We start from the raw sequence: 20,402 nt of genomic DNA, 5'->3' as shown, positions 1-20,402 counted from the left end.
TCTTTGTTGTTTTTAACCTCTGTGAGGCACTTTGTGTTACTGTTGTATGAAAAGTGCCATATAAATAAAGTTGATTTGATTTGATTTGATTTGATTTACTATTAATAAGTGCATAATTAGGCATTTATTAACCGTAATATGGCATTTATATTAACTTCTTATAGTCTCATTAATGTTAATAAACACCTCATTAATTTCATCTTATAGGGTCTTATAGTGTCTTATAAACCAGTAATAAATGTGGTTATTATTCTATAATTAACCCTTATAAATCATAATTAAAAGTAAATAGACATCTTATTAATATTTAGTATAGGTTTATAAACTGTTACCAAAGTTTCTATTAAGTGCTTATAATGCTCATATAGGCAATAATAACTCAGTCAGTTATGCTGTAATAAACACTTAGTCTAGTCTTATTAATGTTAATAAGCATCTTGTACCGTCTTATACGTGCTCATTAACTGTTAATTTGTGCTTATTAAGCATTAATTAGCGCTTATTACAGTACCTTAATATAAAGTGTTACCAAAAATCCTTATACCTGCCCCATTTCCTTGTTATATCTGATCATTCAGATAGTTATATCTTCACTGTCTGCTTTGTGTTATTTTGTCTGATGCACTGAGTTTTATGTCTTCAGTTTTCATTCTGTTGTTGAACGTGTCTTTGAAGTCAGCTTCTTCAGCAGATTTTGTTTCATTTTCAGTTACCAACCACACAGTTTATTAACTTTCTGGAGTAGCTTATGCCATAACAAGATTATTAAGATAGGCTATTTCCAAATTCTTAGGGGTCAAAATTTCAGTCTTCCTCTTATACACAAACCTGACAATTATTTTATTATTATTATACTTTTAAAAACAAGATGAAGAGGTTTATTTTGTTGCTCCTCCTCTGTCATGTTGCATCTGCTGATAAATTTACATCTGAAATGTAAGTGGCTGGAAATCTGATTACTTCCTGTGTAGGCTGATATCCCATTAAAGATGACTTAGTAACGTTTTTGTCCATTTGCATATGTGTGTGTCTGATGTCGCAGTGCTTTGAGCTGCCTTAGTCTCCAGTGCTGCAAAATAGGTACATTTAATTTAAAAAAACTTAAAGTATGAACTAAAGTATGATTTTCAACTACCTGGACCATAGTTGATTATTTCCATTCTGTTACTTTATTCTTATCCACTACATTCACACAAGATGTTTTATTTATTACTTGTTGTTGTTGCAAGTGAGGAGCTGAGTGCTGTAATTGTTTCAGGAATACCATAATGAGGTGTGTCCTGTAACTAGCTTTTATACAGTTATTAGACACTGTACAATACATTATTTTTATTATTATTAATTATTTTTTGCCTATGCTGATAGAGCAAAATCAAATGCTGTGCTCAACAAACTGATGACTACTCATAATAATGCAACTATGCAACATTAAACATGTTAACATGTAGTTTTAAAAAAACTGAATGTCTATTTGTCTTTCAGTGAAGCACTCTATGAAGGTTTTCTTCACTGCGTCCTCTGGAGTCCAAGAGTCTCACAACTTCCCAGAGGTTGTGTCTGTTATGCTGATTGATGACGTTGAGGTGGCTTACTGTGACAGCAGAATCAAGACAGCATTACCCAAACAGGACTGGATGGAAAAATTAAGAGACGGGAATCCTAAGTTCTGGAAGTGGTACACAGGGGAGTGTACGGTGCACCAGCAGGTCTTCAGAGACGAATTTATCAGTTTGAAGAAACGCTTAACAGGTCTTCAGAGACGAATTTATCAGTTTGAAGAAACGCTTAAACCACACTGGAAGTATGTTCCTTTCTTCCTCAATAATGTTTTTGTCACCCAGAATTAACTGAAGCCTTTGCCTCAGTCATATACAGAAGAGAAAGAAAAACTCACATGCTATACTTAAGTAAAGGAAGATTGCTAAACAGGACATCTCTTTCTGAAACTCTCCTTCAGTGGAAGCTTCTAGAGCAGCCTCAGGACAGTCTCATCTGTAGTTTCTCACAGGAAGAGGATATTGTTGGACTGGTCCACCAACTGTAGGGCCTCAGTGGGTCAGGTTTAATCTGCTGGTCAGTACTCCACCTCAGTGTGTGTGGAGGTAAACTGTGGTAAAAAAAAAAAAAAAAAAAAGAGGATATGATATCCTGTGTTAGGATGTCACTGTGTTTCCCAGCAGTCTCTGCCTCTCTGTCTCTTTAAGGCGTCCGCACAGTCCAGATGGTGACTGGCCTTCATGGAGTCAATCTCTCTCTCCCCCAGGTATCCACATTTTACAGAAAATGTTTGGCTGTGAACAGGATGAGGAGACTGGACATATCAGCGGTTTTCATCAATATGGTTACAATGGAGAGGACTTCCTTGTATTTCATCTGGAGACACAAACATGGATTGCCCCAACACCTCAGTCTGTCATGACACAAACATGGATTGCCCCAACACCTCAGTCTGTCATGACCAAACACATGTGGGACAGAGACAGATCAAGAAATGACTTTTGGAAGATCGTTTTTCACCATGCTTGTATTGATTGCCTGAACAAGCTTTTGGACTATGGGAGAAGCTCTGTGATGAGAACAGGTAGAATCACATGACCTGATGTAGTTTCATGATATGATTATCATTTTATAATGTGCTTGTGACATTACTATGAATGTGCGTCAATATATTGAGACCTAAACCTGAAATGGGTTCTTTTGTCAATATTGTCAAACATTTCTCTCCCTCCCTCTCACCTCTTTTTTAAAAAATCTGTTTCATTTTCTGACTTTTTAACCTTACTCCTCTCTCTCCAGACCTTCCCTCAGTGTCTCTCCTCCAGAAGTCTCCCTCCTCTCCAGTCAGCTGCCACGCTACAGGTTTCTACCCAAACAGCGCCATGATGTTCTGGAGGAAAGATGGAGAGGAGATTCATGAGAACGTGGACCACGGAGAGATCCTCTCCAACCATGATGGATCCTTCCAGATGAGCAGTGACCTGGACCTTTCATCAGTCCCACCTGAAGACTGGAGGAGGTACGACTGTGTGTTTCATCTCTCTGGTGTGAAGGACGACATCGTCACCAAACTGGGCAGAGCAGTTATCAGGACCAAAGGACGACATCGTCACCAAACTGGGCAGAGCAGTTATCAGGACCAACAGAGGTAAGACTTCTGTCAGAAGCGACAGGTGTGAGAAAGATGCATTTACTTTAATTGTCCTGCGGGTCATGATTAATGTTCTGTTCCGTCAAGAGTCGGCACCATCAAGATGGTTTTCAATTAGCCAACAGGTGCAAATTTATGTGTCAAAGCTGCCCACAAAAGTGAAGCTCTAAACAAAAGTGTGGTTTTATGTTGGTTTAGCTTTTATCATCCAGTTCAGTTAAGATTTTAACGATATATTTTTTAATTTTTTTGTTTTATTATTTCAAACCAAATGCACACCTGCATGTGTGGACAGGAGGCATTATTAAATAGATGGATGTACTTCTGTTCGAACCTGCTTTGTCCATATGGTCTTAGACTTGTTGTTTATTTGTTCAACAGAGAAGGCTTCTGACATGACCATTCCCATCACTGCTGCAGTGACTGTTCTTGCTGTCATCCTCATGGCTGCCACTGGAGTCATTGTTTACAGAAAGAGGAGAGGTAAGAGAGGAAAATGGAGAAGTTATCTTAATTTGGATTTGCAGTTTACAAAAAGAAAACTGACAGACCAGACTGACAGATTGTCTCATGGAATCTTTTCAAGTGGTCAGATCTTAAACATCAGGATAGATAGCGATGTGGTAATGCATCTGTTGTGGCTATGTAAGATTGATGACTGTAATATGACAATGGTGAAACAGATTATACTTTGTTTTAGTACCTTTCACACCAAGGTTACATTCAAGCCAACAGATTCAGCTCCCTTTTCACTCTCTAACATACTTCTCACTGTGGAGCTTTGCCAGGGAGAATGTAAACTTAGGCTCTTCTGATCTCCATGGAGACTGTTTCATAACCAGTTAAATACTCATTGTAGCTGCTTAAGGTTAAAAAAAACTGCCAAACAAACCTCAATTAATTTTATGAAGCAACCAACGGAAAGACTGTAACATGATGATAAAAAATGTATCAGGCAAAGGGTAGAGGGACAAAAGATAATTATTTAACGTGTGTAGGAGAATGAGTAAAAGAGGCGTTCAGATTCAGTGGAAAAAATATATATTCAGCCATTTACGACTTTTACAACTGAAATGATTTGTTATCTCTTCTTGTTTCAGCTGAATGTCCCCCATGTCGTGAGTAAAACTTGTTTTTATTCTATTTTATCTGGTCTGACATGCATTTGTATCAGGATCAAGATCAAGTTAGTGAACCAGGTCATTGATTCTGACCGATGAAGATGTCTTTTGGGTCTGGATAAAACATCTCAAGCTGGCCCTGTTTCAGAAGCTTCTCATACTGAAAACTTTATGGTGGATCTGTAGAGGCATTCTGAATGACCAGCCTCTGCAACAGAATGTAGCAGCTGTTTAACAGCAGGTCAGTACAGGATACATGGAATAACAGTGTGTTTTTCCTTACAGCTCCTGATGAGAGCTCTGAGCTCTCTGAGAAACTCAATCCAGAAACATGATTTGCAGACACATCAGGGACACAGTGCATTATTTCAAATGGGATGCAGAGCAGCTGTGACTCCAGTGAAGCAACACCTGAAATTATAAGATTCCGACAACAAACCTTTATATTAAAATCCCTGAAAACTTGCTTTTAAATCTTGAGTATCATATTGTCTTAATATCAGTTTTTCCCCGAGAAATACACCAGAAAAAGTGGGGTTGTTATTATTCAGGGTCTAGACTTGTAAATGTCAGTATACATTCACAACAATAGGTGGCGCCAAATATCCGTAAAACAAGTGTTTCCTTTCTGACTAAAGCCAGCAACTAACCCTCACAGTCAGCTCACAGTGTCAGGTGCCTGAAAGATGAAGAGACTCATCTCACACAAAGTGGCTCAAAAGTTGCCAAGTTGACACCTGGGTAGGAGTCATGATGCCAAAAATAAAATCATGTGAGTCATCAAACAACTCTCAAGCTGCAAAGAAATACAGTGTCACAGAATGAAATGTTCATATGGTCAGGCCAAAAAGACAAACAGTTTATCTACAGGTTGACGGACTACCTTGTGTTATGAAGTGTGTTTTTATTAGTATTGGTCTTCAGAAAACCTTTTCTAAAACTGAGTCTTGAAAAAGTGGGGGTCATCTTACAATCAGGATTGTCTTATATTCAGGTAAGTATGGTACTGCTTATTACGCCAGGATGGCTAAAAATAACATTAACATCTCTGATATTATTTATTAGGAGTTGATGACTTTAAAAGTAGTTCATCTGTTTTGTCAGGATTTTGTTGGTGTGGTGTCATCAGATTGGACAGATGTTGCTGAATCCTGATTGATGTAAGGAAACATGTAACACCACCTTTTACCCTTTGAGCTCTGCCTACTTACTTACAGGGACAAGATGAGTGAGGAAATAAGTTTTCAGGGCCTTTAAGTTTGATGAGGTGAAAAGAGAAACAAGCCTATGAGGTACAGATACTCAAAACTCTTTTACATCAAAGGCTGATAAAGTGTTTACTTTTTATTATATTGTAGACATATAATTCAAACAAAGGGTGATACTTTCAAAGCACAGAGGGTAACTGAAGACCTCAGCTTACAAAATCTTGAGTATGTGGTTATGTGGAATTGGAATATTTATAGTGATAGGTTTGTACTCTAACAGCCTGTTTGTTGTACTCATTCACTTCCCTGTATCTATACATGCCTTGTACTGTACATGCTTTTTCCTGAAACAAAAAATCTACTACCACCCAAATGGAGTAGAGGTAAAAACAATGTCTCTGTATATTTCTTTCAAATTGTGCTAATGGTTTTGCTAGATTCTCAACCAACACTCAGCATGTTAGAATGTCTGTGTTTGACAGCCAATGTTCTGTTTTTAATTTAGAATCATTATTGTCAAATAAAATTACTCTAAAATCTAAAATGCATTCATTTCTGTGGGGTGTTTTTTCTTTCTGTTGTCAGAGCAAGTAAGTGTTAAAACTTCTGACTGAAATGTTTAAGATTTTAAACTTTATTGCTCAATCTGTTGCAAATCAGATGATGGTTTCTGGACAATCAGTCTGATCTTTCTTACACTCTAAACGTTTTGTTACAGCAGTTCTCTGTAGGGGAAAGGAAGCAACACAGAGGCGGTTAAAATCTGAGTGAGCACGACAGAAATCATGTGGTCAAATTCATGTTTAATTTTCTTATTGGGAATCCAGGGTGGGGTGAAAATACTCTGCTGCACAAGTCCATCAGTAGCCACAAAGCTTTAATAACCATTTAATTTGCAGCTCTTCATTCAAAAGTAGAGTGGCTGTATTTTCACCATTTTGTCAGAAAAATATTATTTTAGATATTGGGGAGGGTGTTCATTTGTTTTAAGGAGTGTTCAAAGAAAATATCAGTAATGCTGGATGCCTCCCTCCCAATGTCAATAAATTTTATGTCCCTAATTAAGATAAGTCAGAACTATTGATGACAGATAAAGCCTTATGGCACTTGAGGGCTTCAAACACAGCAGCAATTGCAAAACTTAAAGCAGCCCTACCAGACTGAAGTCACAGAGTGGAACAAGTTTCACAACTTCTGTATCATCTGCCCATCTCTGGTTAGAATAGACACTCCCACCTCCCTCTTCAAGGAAAAAGCATTTGACAGAAGACAAAACAGCTGAATCAACTCGTTCCTTTACCCACACGTCTTAATCAAAATGAAAAAGTTACTTTTGTTGTTTTTCATCCTTCATGTTTCATCTCCAGGTAAGATCACATTTTAAATCTTTGCCTCACCTTCCACTCAGCTCTGCATTTTGTTCCCGCATAGCCCTGAGACACACCTGTAGTTTAGTTTCACTTTTACTCCAATTTAAAATGACAATGTTTTGACTGGACCATACTGAATACATCATATTTATGATGAGTATGATGATGATGTGTGTGTATTTACACTAAAAGTATACATTTTGTTTGTCCTGCAGTGAAACACTTCCTGAGGTTTCTCATAACTGTGTCTTCTGGAGTCCCAAACTTCCCAGAGTTTCTTGCTGCTGCAGTGGTTGATGATATTCTGATTGGTTACTGCGACAGCAACAAAAACATAGTAGAACCAAAACAGGACTGGGTGAAAAAATTATTGGAAAACTTTCCTGAGCACATGGAGCGGTACACTCAAGAGTGTACCCAGCATCAGCCAAACTTCTTAAAAGCCACGATGTACAGTTTAAAGCAGCGCTTCAACCAAACCGGAGGTACAGTACTTATCTATGTTATATTTCACATTTTACTGCTAAAATGTTTAGCATTCTGGTTAGTTGTTAAGCAAACAAATATTGCTTCTTTTATGAACATGGACATGTGTTCACGTGTGCACAATACAGTCATCTGGAAGGTAATTAGAGTGTAACAGTTTAATGTGCACAGAATGCAAGAAGACACTGACTTGGCAGTCATCTTTCAGTTCATAGAACAATAGCAACCAGTATAATTTTCTTTTTTTATTTTATAATTGTTTTTCTTTTACTGAGTGAGCATGATTCTGAATACAATACAGTGCACATTTCATGTGTAACATAATCATCGTCTCTTCAAAAGGAAAAAATATAATTATGTGATTTACTGCTGTTTGTTACTCATCCAGAACTACAATGCAGTCATATAGTCGTTATCACTGCTGGTAAAATCCTCAACCACACAAGCTGCATACTTGCACACATACAGACACCCACTCAAGACACACACACACCACTGTCTGCCCATTCACCCCCAGACACACACACACACACACACACACACACTCACACTCACACACGCACGCACACACACACACAAACACACACACACACACACACACACACACACACAAATAATATTTCCTGCTTCTTCCTTATTCCAATTTTGCAATATGAGCTTCTTATAAACTAAAGACAAGGCAACTTGTTGGTGAAAAAACTACTACACATTTGCAGGTTTTTGAAATTCATCTTTCAATATTCTTTCTAAGTCTTTTTAAGTCTTTCTAATTTTCTCACAGTACCAAAAGGCATGTATGAAGTAGTCACTCTGAGTACCACATTTTGAATATTTATCTAAGGCGCTAGTGACGAAAATATGAATTTTATCTTTACTGTAGTATATTCTTGTCATTAACTTCTACTGAATTAAATGTAAGTTCTTTTTAGTGATAATTTTATATGTGAGTTGTAAACATTCCCTCTGATTTTCTTTTGCAATTTATTTAATATCTTTTGTAGTAATTCTTCATTGCCCTCAGCTTTAGTAAGAATATTGTATACAGCTCATATTAAATGTCTCTTTTTATTTTACCCTTTCTTTAGGATTTTCCCTCTCATTTGAGGATTTTTTTTCCAAGATCAAAGTTTTCTGTTTTTCAGTTTTTCAATTGCAGATACTTAAAAAAATCTAGAACTTTTAGCTTACAGTTATCTTTTAATTCCTGAAATGAAAAAAGGGAATTATGATAAATAATGTCAGATCATTTCTGAATTCCACAGCTTATCCCAGTTTAGTTGGGTGTTTTTAATAGTTATTAATGGATTGTTCCAGAGTTGTATATGCTTGGGAATTTTTCCAAGCATTTAATGTACTATTAATTACCAAATCTGCTGTTTTAATTTTTTGTTTTTTTCTTTCATGGAGATGAGAGCTAGAAGTAAACTGTGAGGTTGCAGCTGATGATTGTATGTTGATACACTGTTCCTCATTTGTATTGTTAATAATATGGTCAATATAAAACATTTGAGCAGTGTTATATAACTCCAAATTGGGAAGGTTAAGGCCTCCCTCTTCTCGAGATTAGTGCAATGGTTTTCTCTTTAGCCTATGAGCTTTTTTAGACCAAATAAATGAGGAGAGAAGTGATTTCATCTCTTTAAAAAAGGATTTTAGTGTGGCAATAGGAGTAGTCTGAAATGTGTATAAAACTTTTGGCAGCCACATCATCTTGAAAAGATTTCTTCTACCTACTAAATTAATCTTCAGATCAGACCAATTTTCAACGTCTTTCTTAAATTAACTTCTTTGATTAATGAAAGGAAATTGTCTTTATACAGCTGTAATTTAGCTGCACTTAAGTATATTATGTAAATTAGTTAAACCTGTATTTATCACCAATAATCCTGTTTTTGCTATATTTAATTTGTCACGATTTCAATTACATGTGGAATGGGAGTTTATATATTACTTAAATAGAGTAATAAATGATCTGCAAATAAACTAAGCTTGTACTGCTTCTTACCGTTTTTAATGCCATTTATTTTTTTCTGTCTATAATTGTGCTTCTGATGACTTGTAAATAGTTTATGCCATATCAATAAATTTTACTGGAAAGTCATAAGCCTCTAATATTTTGTGCAAGTAAGACCATTCAAGTTGATCAAAGGCCTTTTTTTCACATCAACAGCCATTAGAGTTAGATGCTGTTATACTTTTTTGTAAATTGTATAAAGACATATGTTCTAGTGTTAGTTTTTAAATCTGTGTTTTGTAGAAATCCAGTTTGATTGGGAGTTATGTTATACATGGCTTTTGTTGGGATCTATGAAAACAATGCTATGCATCACACGCCAGCAACATTGTTGGGAGTATGCCTTAACAAGGGCCTGACCTTGTAATAGATCTCCAATTCTCCTAAGTCTCATAAAGTTACTAAACCATCAATTTGGAATTGTGTTTAATAATTAGATTAATAACCCAAACCCAAAATTTATAATACAGCGTGAAGGATTTCGGAGTTTTTGACATAGCAGAGGTTGACTATTCATTCATTCTTGAGAGAGAGAGAGAGAGAGAGAGAGAGAGAGAGAGAGAGAGAGAGAGAGAGAGAGAGAGAGAAATTAATATGGTTTTTAATATAATTTAAAAATTCAGAGTCCAGTAAGTATTTCCTATTCATTCTCCATAGTTTAGTGGACAATGTATTTTGTTTCAGTGACATAATGCAAGTGACAATTGCATGAGCTGATAGTGTAATGTCATTAATCTTACTCGATCTTACCCTATCCAGGCCTGTCTTAGATATAAATAAGTAATCTATTAAACTGTAGCTCATTGACGGAAAATATGTGTAGGCTATTGTGTTAGGGTGTAAAGTTGTATATCCTGCAGTTAATTAACTATTAAGAATTCATGAAGTTATTTTGGTGGATTAATTTTCCCTTTTTTTTAGCTGAGCTATCATAAGGGCTACATATGTTATTCAGGTATCCTCCGAATATGATCACACCTGTCTAACTGTCTAACACCATTTGAATTTTACTTAAGAAAAGCATTTTTGAGGTGGGAGGACTGTGGATATTTATAAGGGTATAGAGTTCTCCAAACATCTCACATTTAATTATAAGGAATCTACCATAAATGTCTGCATGTTTAGAAACCAATTTGAATGGTATCCTTTTACTGATTAGTATCCCCACACCCCTACTCCTAGAAGTAAAAGGTGCTTCAAAGGCCTCCCCCACCCATGGCTTCTAAAGGTATTCTATTTGCCCTGCTTTAAAATTATGTCCCTGTAAAGACACAGTGTGGGAGGACAGTTTCCCCATATGATATAAGCCTTCATGTTTTTTTGTTTTTTTTGTGCCCTCCTGTAATCCATTCACATTTCAGGTTACAATTTGGAAAGAGTTTGCACTGGATTGTTGTGAGCCATATTCTACATCAAATTTATGATTACTAGCATATTAAAAGTAGAGCCACGAAAATCACACCAGCTGGGAACAAGAGCATCATCAAAAAACTCACAAGGGAACATCTTATATCGTAGGCAGATAACAAAACATCCACGCATACACAAATCTGTAGACGTGCATTACAAACACTAAGCACCACAATACCATACATTTATCCCCATGTTCATCTTTTAAGAACATGTTTTGTTAGAGCTATATTACTCCTACTCTATCCTGGTGTGCTGAGCAATGGTTAAATATATGCACGTACACATATATTCAAATGCACCTTAAAACCTACATATAAGCACAGGTCTCTCTATGTAGATATGAACACACCTACACAGTCATCTAGACTCCTCCACCAGACACATTTTCATCTCTTCCTCAGTATATTTGAAAGATGAACTTAAATTGTAACCTCACCTGTTTCAAGATCAACAACATTTGCCATGACTAGTTGTAGAAACTTCTGGTCTCAAACTGCTGGTATTATTTCAATCAGGACAGACTCTGGGGGTTTTTTTTTATAGTAAAAAGAAGAATATTTATTAACATGCACGTAAAAATGAAAAAACCCCTGGGGTCTAGACTCTGGTGGTGGTAGAGGTGGGAAGATGAGATGAAAGGAAGATGGAGAAGTGCTGATTATCTGGATGAGTAGAAGAACTGAGCCTTTGTTGAGCTTGTCCTGGACTCTGGATACGATGGCTGGAGGTGACCAGGGTGGAGGAGGGCGGGACAATTCTGCCTGAAATGACAGCTGACAGCAGTAGAAGAGAGAGAGCATTTTTAAAATTTTGCAGTAGCATCCTGATTGGCTGAGAGAGATCATGGCAAAGTTTGACTGGATAACTAGGGGAGTGAACACCCATAGTCAGCTGATTAGAGGAAGCAGTGGGAGTGAGAGGGAGAGAACTGTGAATGGAGGGGCACCAAGAAAGTCTTCCTGATTGAACTTCATATGAACAATGAAATCAACAAATAAATGGAAAACAAGGAAAAAATAATTTAGAAAGGGATAAAAGAGAGAACAAAGTCTAAGGCTAACTTTAGAAAATTCTAACCATCATTCCGTCTTTTTAATTTCTTAACCCCCCCTTTTTGATATTAGAGTGATTTTATTTTGACTATTGGTAACCCACCCCCCAAGCAAGACAGATAAGTGGACAGCTAATTCACTATACAAGTAACTAGTGTAACTTTCCCTATTCATTTAAAGATCAAGTGCACTAATTATCTGTTCTTGGATCATGAGCACACCACAGTATATTTAAGATCATCTTTTCGCTGGTGATGTAATTTGTCCATCATGGTTAATCACAGTCCCTGTCTCTCAGGTGTTCACATTTTACAGAGGTCGTATGGCTGTGAGTGGGACGATGAGACTGGAGAGATTAATGGTTTTACGCAGTACGGTTATGATGGAGAAGATTTCATATCATTGGACCTGAAGACAATGACATGGATCGCACCAAAACCACAGGCTGTCATCACCAAACTGAGATGGGACGCTGACAAAGTTAGAATAAAATATAATCAGAATTACTTCAATCAAATTTGTCCTGAGTGGCTGAAGATGTATGTGACCTTTGGCAAGAGCTCTCTGCTGAGAACAGGTAGGATCACATGACCTGATGTAGTTTAATTGACACAACAATGTTCAAACAGTCTGCTCAAACTGAACTGCCATTGTATTATCACTCCGATCAGTCTGACATCACTTTCTTTTTGACCATTTTCTGTTTTCTGTGGTGGTAAGATTTGATTTAGCCCTCAATGATCATTAGAGACCGATTTTGTTTCCTCTGACATTACTTCCATCAAAGCTAAAACTGTCCCCTTTCCCTGTTTTGCTCCATCTCCTTACATTGTCTCTATCATTCTCTCTCTTTACTCCCCAGAGCTTCCCTCAGTGTCTCTCCTCCAGAAGTCTCCCTCCTCTCCAGTCAGCTGCCACGCTACAGGTTTCTACCCTGACAGAGCCATGATGTTCTGGAGGAAAGATGGAGAGGAGATTCATGAGGACGTGGACCATGGAGAGATCCTCCACAACCATGATGGATCCTTCCAGATGAGCAGTGACCTGGATGTTTCATCAGTCCCACCTAAAGACTGGGAGAAGTACGAGTGTGTGTTTCAGCTCTCTGGTGTGAAGGACCACATCGTCACCAAACTGGACAAAGCAGTGATCAGGACCAACTGGGGTAAGTGGCTTCAACATCAGGTCCATCCAATAGTGGAGACAAATGAATGTGAATGTTCTGTTGTGGTTCCAGTTTCTCCCTCAGAGGTTCCTGCTGGTCCTGTCATTGGAGTTATTGTAGGACTGGTGCTGTTGACACTCTGCATCACTGGACTCTTCATCTGGAGAAATAACAATCATGGTAAGGAAGAAAGATGTTTTTACCATGAAGCCATTTCACTTTACTGTTTCAGCACAAAATGCAGACTACAAGATAATATTTAAGGGGGAATCTGAAAAAAAAAGAATAATGATGTGACCTGGCTAATATTCAGTATCTTGACAGAATATAGTACTGGCATTTGACTCATGTAGTGAAAGTTTATCTCATCTTTCAATGTGATATACCTGATAATCTCATTAACTTTAGATCTTAAATGTTTATTGATGTGATCATTCATATTACAGGTTTCAAGCCTGCAAACTGTAAGTATTATGTCAGATTGTCTGCGTTTCCCTCTCTCTTTGTTGAAATAAATACAGTTTATAGTTTTAAAAAATCAACTACTAACACTTTTCTTGTTTAGCTTCAGACTCTTCTTCCTCTCAAACCACTTCGGTCACAGACGCAGCTCTTGATTGATCACAGTGAGTACTTCATCATGTCGAATACTCTGTGCAAATACTGGGTACGCTTACATGCACACTAATATTCCACTGTTATTCAGAATATGACAATATTCTGAATTTGATGCAGGTCAAAAAACTGAATATTTTGTGCATGTTAATATAGTGACTGTATGTAGAATCTCTCCTTTGTTGCTCCTCCTGAAACTAACTTCCACATACTGACCTATTGATATGATACTTTTTAATACTCTCTCTTTGATAAAACTGTGAATCCTTTAAGTGTACAAAAACTGTTCACAAGCAGCTGATTTTAATTATATTATACACTAAACAGCTGGAACAAAGATTTCAAAATTACACATTTTGGACCAAACATACTGCAAATAATATGAAAGCAAATACTGTATAATTCTAAAACTAAGTCCGGGTCTTGTTGTATTTTTTACTTTCTTTCTCACTTTACAGCTATCCAGTGAAGATAAGAAGGACCAGTCAGGAAGTCAAATGATACATAAAACTGGTCAAGTGTGTATTCAAGATCAGATTTACATGTTTCAGGTGTTCAGTGTGTAAAGTAAAGAATGATTATCTGAGAAGTAACAGAAGCTTTGCTGATGCTGCTGTCCAGCTGTTTCTACAGACCCTTGGTAAAGAGTGATTACTTCAGCAGCTTGCAGAGACCAGAGACATTAAGAGTGAAACCAGAAAGAACACAGAATCATTTTTCCAGGAAGACTTCTTGGGTTTTCAGACTTGTACATTTCTACTTTTAAGTTACTGGACCTGTTTTTACTTCAGTCGCCTTTTGTCTCTATACGTCATATTCTGCTTAAGAAAACTTAAGACCAAACTCAAACATGTTAACATTTGTTTTTGACAAGACATTATGTAGTAACTGTCTTCAGTACATGCATGTTAGTTTTTAATGTACTTAGTTGTTAACTGATTTACATTGGTGAACTATAAAACATCAATGTGTTAGTCGCAGTTCTCAGATGCTAATTACATATAATAAGAAGAATAATACATTTTATTTATCAGCGCCTTTCAAGACACTCAAGGTCACTGTACATAGAGAATAAATAAAAGCAACACAGCAGCAATAATAAAACATTCAGAAGTTAGCAGCAGGCAATGACATTTAGCAGTGATAGGCTTGTTTAAACAGGGATTGAATATTTCACACATATGTTGTGTTATGTGAACATATGTTGCAGAAATGGTCTCCACTTTGCACCAGTTCAAATGGCAATAGGAAAAAGTTATCATTCAGGTTTTTTTTACTTTTTTTTGGGAAACAAAATATTGTATTGCTACATTTTGCCGCCTTTTAGTTTTAATTGTTGCTCTTTAAAGTTGCAATACAAGTTTAGCTATGATTTGTTGGGGCTGAACGCAACCATGGTTTCAGCCCAACAAAACATAGCAAAACATCTTTGTCAATGTGTTATGTGTGCGACCCACTGTGGGAGATTTAAAAAGCAGCTGATAGCAGTTGGCAGCTAACTCAAAGAAGAAAACATCTGCAAATAAGGAAAACAATGATGTCCAGGAGCTCTTTACCCTCTAAGCAGAGGACAAGATCAACCGGCATATAACAGAGACAGTTATATGGTTACATTTCCTGATTACTCCACTCAATTCACAGGTTAAAACAATCTTTAACCATAAATATTCAGTCTGTATTTCTTTTAAATAGTTTTGCTGGAATCCCAACCAATACCCAGCATCTAATAACATATGTGTTTGACAGTCAATGTTTTGCATTGTATTTTAGAATCATTATTGTTAAATAAAATTACTGTAAAGTCTAAATGCATTCATGTATGTGGGAGTTTTTTTCTGTTGTCAGAGAAAGTAGGTGTTGCAACTTCTGACCTATGAAGTTTATTTGTCAAGCTTTGTCAGAGTCAGATGTTTTGTGGACACACCGTTTAAAGTGGTCCTCAGACTTTTATTCCAATAACATACCCCCTTTGTTTTTTGTTTTGTTTTTTGGTTTTGTTTGTTTGTTTTGTCAGCCAAGAACCCCTGACTAGCTCAGAGCATTTTTTGTAGAAAAAAAAAAAAACACTACGGCGCACTGCTATCAGTGTCTGATTTACTAAACTGTTGCACTCATAATTTAGTGATAAGAATCACGCATAATAATAATGCATGACTGACATTTTTTTAAAGTAACATTTCAAAATCATCTCATTAGGCTACCCCATGCAGTACTCCAAAGTACCCTGAGGGTAAAAATGTGGTTATGTTTAGGCACAACATCCACTTAGTTATAGTTAGGAAAAAAAAACATATTTTGGCGTAAAATATTTGGTGAAACACAAGTGGCTGGAAACACGGCCACTTGTAGCTAAAAAAAAAAATCCAGCTTGTTGTTTGTCTTGAACATTGGTCTGCCATTCCATCCACCACCCCCTCCACTTCCTGATGACAACATCAGCTTATATCCTACACTGATCAGCCAAAACATTAAAACCACTGACAGGTGAAGTGAATAACTTTGATTATTTAGTATGTATGCCCCCTCAATGGCAGTGGGTTGGTCTGCAACAGTGTTTGAGTGGGTGGAACATGTCAGGTGGTATCCACATGAATGCCAGAACCAAAGGTTTCCCAGTCGAAGAATGCATTGGAACAAATAATCAAAGTTATTCACTTCACCTGTCAGTGGTTTTAATGTTTTGGCTAAACGGTGTATGTCACTTTAGAAACATTGATATGATACATATGAAAGATAGAAATGTAACATGTCTGTGGTGTGCAGAAATGGACAATGCCAACATTTTCTCCTGGTGACTGGGCTGGTGTTTTTTTACAACCCAGGTCTCTGTAGGGAAAAAGAAGCAACACAGAGGAGATTCAAGTCTGACAGTTATTTATTGCAGGAGCAAGAACAAAATTAAAGTGAACATGTTGGAAAGGAGAAGAGGCTAAATTTTGTATGTTACACGATACAATGTGTTTTGGACTTTAGCAGCAGACAAGCACAGACGGAGCTTCAGTGAAAACGGGTAGGAACAGGTAACAGAGTCTCAAACACAGAACCGGAAAATGACTAAAAATAATTGTTAATCTTGACGAGTAATTCACAGGTGAACACGCCTTACACTCAGGAAAAAAAATATTCCCATCTCGTTAAACCAGGAAACAGCTTCGGACTGACTCTACTTCGTTCTCCAGCTCTACTTAATTTTCAAAACAAGATGCATTTATTTCTCTTGGTCCTTTTTTGTCATGTTTCATCTTCAGGTAAGAGGACATTTAAAGTTTTTACTTAAACCATTGATTTAGCTTAGTTTGATTTAGCCTGCAAGCTCCTGTAGAGCTGGGTAAAACCATAACACCAACTCTATTTCTCTAAGTGATTAATTCATAAAGTTAACATGCAAAAGATGTTTCTTCATTAGCATCTTTCGTTCAAGACTACATACAATAATTTAAACAGGTATTAAATGATTCATATGAAATTTAGTAAACAGATCTTGTTGCAAGTGAGAAGGTAAACACTTTCAGTGTTCGAGTGACTTCAAATGTCAGGGATACCATCATGAGGTGTGACCTGTAAGTGCTGTCTTTTTATAGAGCTGTTGGAAACTGGCCACATAATGCTTGTTCAGGACACAAATACTAATAATAAGAATAGGGTTTTGGAGTAGTCTTGTTCTTTACTGAGAAAATTCTGTGCTTAAGAAACTGACAACCAGTTATCCAGAATGATGTCAGAAAAATGCAAATCTATGACCTGAAAATCTCTTTGTCCCACAGTGAAACACTCTTTCAGGGCTTTCTTCACTGCATCTTCTGGGGTCCAAACCATCCCAGAGGTTGTGGCTGTTGCGCTGGTTAATGGCGTTCAGGCGGGTTACTGTGACAGCAAAATCAAGACAGCATTACCCAAACAGGACTGGGTGGAAAAATTAAGGGACGGGGATCCAAAATACTGGAGGATGTACACAGAATCATGTGCGATGTACCAGCAAATCTTTAAAGAAGAATTTAACATTTTGAAGCAGCGCTTAAACAAAACTGGAGGTATGTAACTGTTTCTCCTGAATACACAGTCAGACACGCACACATTACTCAGACTGAGGAGAGGAAGAGAATATTGTTGGACTGGTCCACCGGCTGCAGGGTCTCAGTGGGTGTAATGTTCAATCCAGGATCAGGTTTTATCTGCTGGTCGGGACTCTACCTCAGTGTGTGTGTGTGTGTGTGTGTCTGTTCCTGCAGCTCACATGAAGCCACAGTACCTTCAACAGTGGAAACAAACTGTTGGTGTCAGTTCACATTTCACCACAGAGACATACTGCCTTCACTATGTTAGGATGTCACTGTGTTTCCCAGCAGTCTCTGCCTCTCTCTCTCTCTCTCTCTCTCTCTCTCTCTCTCGCTCTCTCTCTCTCTCTCTCTAAGACGTCCACTGTCCCAATGCTGATTGGCTGTAAGTGGCTTTCATCAAACCAATAACAGCAGGAGGTGTAGATCGTCTATTTTGTTCTCAATGGATCAGTGTGTCTCTGTGGTAAAGATGTGGTATCAACTAGATGACTGGACTGTGATCTCACTCTGGTTTACCGGAGTCTCTGTTTCTGTCTCTCAGATGTCCACATTCTACAGAAGATGCATGGTTGTGAATGGGATGATGAGACTGGAGAGGTTAATGGATATCAACAGTATGGTAGTGATGGAGAAGACTTCCTAACATTTGACTTCAACACAGAGATATGGATCGCTTCAAAACCACAAGCTGTCATTACCAAACACTTTTGGGACAGACAAAAAGATAAAAATAAGTATTGGAAAGACTTCTTCACCCAGGTGTGTCCTGACTGGCTGAGGAAGCATCTGAACTATGGGAGGAGCTCTCTGCTGAGAACAGGTAGAATCACACGACCTGATAGTTTCATGATGAAATAACAATGTACAGAGCAATTTTCAGTCTCTAATGTACAGTTATGTTAAAGATAATGCCTGAGGATGTGTCCATAATCAGGAATTAATGGCTGATGGGGAGGTGTACGCATTGGACAGTTAATTACATTTAATATCATAAAAATACTTTTGATACTTAAGTACGCTAAATATCAGATGCTTTAACACTTTTACTTTAGTAATGTTCTAATAGGTGACTTAAACTGCAAATTCATCTTCTGGTAAGATATCTTTACTTCTACTTAAGTATGGTTTTCGGGTACTTCATCCACCACTGTCTACCGCAGAACAAAGTAGGAAATAACAACAGTAAACACAATTAAAATAGAACAGAAAGAATAGCCATATGCAGGCTACTTATGTACTTATGGTAGGAACACAAGTATCAAGTGAAAATGACCAAATCTATAAAATTAAGCAGGCAAAACACTTCACTTCTGAAACAATCCTGGTATGGTATTGCATGGCATAGCATGGCATGGCAAGATATGGTATGGTATGGTATGGTATGATGCCGTGTGGCAGACAGAACAAAACTGTGTCATAGTCATAGCAGCTGGAATGTGGTGCACCTGCATCTGGTAGAATTGTCCCTCCTGGCTCCCTTATAGTCAAGGTGGCAGTAAAGATGACGAAAATGGTTGACTTATTCATCTTGTATCATGCCTAACTTCAGTGCATCATAAAATATCGAACATGGAATTAATCTGCCATACTCTGGTTTAGAATGTGACCGAACTTTTCTTCTGGTGTCAGTTTTTGAGCCACAAACTTTGTGGCTCAAAGAAGGCCAAAATGTGGCCTGCAACAGACTTGCAGACCTTACTGACCGGTTAACCAGGTTTTTTAACCTTTTGGAATCACTGCGAACATGAGCATACAGTCACAAGTGTGTAATTTGCGAGATTAGCTACGAACAGATGGATACACATACACGCAACCAAACGCATCAGACTGGCAGCAGTCATGGCAGCTTGTGTGTTACAGTCTCCATCCTGTGGTGTTCAGAGGATGAGGCACTGATGGACTGCACTCAGTGTTGTAAATAAATTGTAAACAAAACTGTTCCTGTTGCTATGGTTACTCATATTAGATACAGGCTGATACTATCAAGTGCAACACACACCACCGCCATACGCCGTGTGTCAAAACTCTGAATGTATTGTCGTCAATGAGGAAAATGAACATGATCACAATTTATGGTCAATTCTTTCACCCTGTAGTCACTTAAGTAAATATTGGGTTCATTTTCCACAAGCCACACATCTTACCAACATTCTGACACTAAAGCTGCATTTTTCATCCGCACAGATCAAGAGAAAGTTAACTTTGTTTGAGCCCTGTACGTCTCAGAAAACAGTGAGATCTCGTGATCTTGATAAACAAGCGGTAAAATCAGGCGCAAAATCACAGTTAGCTTACAAACAGTTATTTTCCGCTGGTAATAAATAAAAACTGCCCAAGCTTTGTGCAGCAATAGGCTGCAATAATAGGAAGAATGTGTCACTTTCAGTCAGCACTGTGGGTGGGCCAGCTGTCACGTCAGAGATTGAGGGAGAACAGGCTCTGATTGGAGGGAGAGCTAACCACGCCCACTTAGGAGACAGGAAGAGTAACCGTTTTCTTAACATTGGATAAGCCTACGGTGGGGTATCTCCTTTATCCAATATCTCTGTAAGAAACTCACCCGTAAAAAAAAAAGTTCTTGTTGCCTCAAAGTTTTTCCTCTTCTTCTTCCGTTACTAGCAGTTGGCAACCGTTGGCAACTAGTGTAGGTACAGCCACCTAGCGGGCTGGGGTGGGAAATACACTTTAGTGTCGACGGTGCCGCTGCGCGCCGCTGCCAATGTGTGTTGGGGGCCGGCACTTGACGGCCACA

At 37.7% G+C, this 20,402-nt stretch overlaps 2 protein-coding genes and 1 long non-coding RNA gene across 3 annotated transcripts in view; all 3 read left to right on the top strand.

Moving 5' to 3' along the window:
* Nucleotides 1-15,360, top strand: part of LOC126384249 (uncharacterized) — an 83,619-nt gene extending 68,259 nt beyond the window's left edge. The window contains exons 12-15 of the mRNA XM_050035209.1: nucleotides 13,050-13,157; nucleotides 13,424-13,441; nucleotides 13,543-13,603; nucleotides 14,051-15,360. Of these exons, the coding sequence (XP_049891166.1) occupies nucleotides 13,050-13,157; nucleotides 13,424-13,441; nucleotides 13,543-13,598 (182 nt within the window). The 3' untranslated portion in view covers nucleotides 13,599-13,603; nucleotides 14,051-15,360. The remainder of the gene's footprint in view (nucleotides 1-13,049; nucleotides 13,158-13,423; nucleotides 13,442-13,542; nucleotides 13,604-14,050) is intronic.
* On the top strand, nucleotides 3,094-6,008 carry LOC126384564 (uncharacterized). Its single transcript, XR_007569309.1, has 4 exons — nucleotides 3,094-3,145; nucleotides 3,530-3,631; nucleotides 4,249-4,266; nucleotides 4,555-6,008. It is a non-coding gene; the product is annotated as an uncharacterized LOC126384564 (long non-coding RNA).
* On the top strand, nucleotides 6,761-12,403 carry LOC126384560 (major histocompatibility complex class I-related gene protein-like). The gene is made up of 3 exons (XM_050035683.1): nucleotides 6,761-6,844; nucleotides 7,063-7,332; nucleotides 12,111-12,403. The coding sequence occupies exons 1-3, from the start codon at nucleotides 6,796-6,798 to the stop codon at nucleotides 12,401-12,403; spliced, it is 612 nt and encodes a 203-aa protein (XP_049891640.1). The 5' UTR covers nucleotides 6,761-6,795.
* Nucleotides 15,361-20,402: the final 5,042 nt, after the last annotated feature.

The sequence above is a fragment of the Epinephelus moara genome, chromosome 22 (assembly GCF_006386435.1).
Source record: "Epinephelus moara isolate mb chromosome 22, YSFRI_EMoa_1.0, whole genome shotgun sequence".
NCBI lineage: Eukaryota > Metazoa > Chordata > Actinopteri > Perciformes > Serranidae > Epinephelus > Epinephelus moara.
Note: the sequence above shows the minus strand (reverse complement) of the source record. Positions and strands in the feature narration are given on the sequence as shown.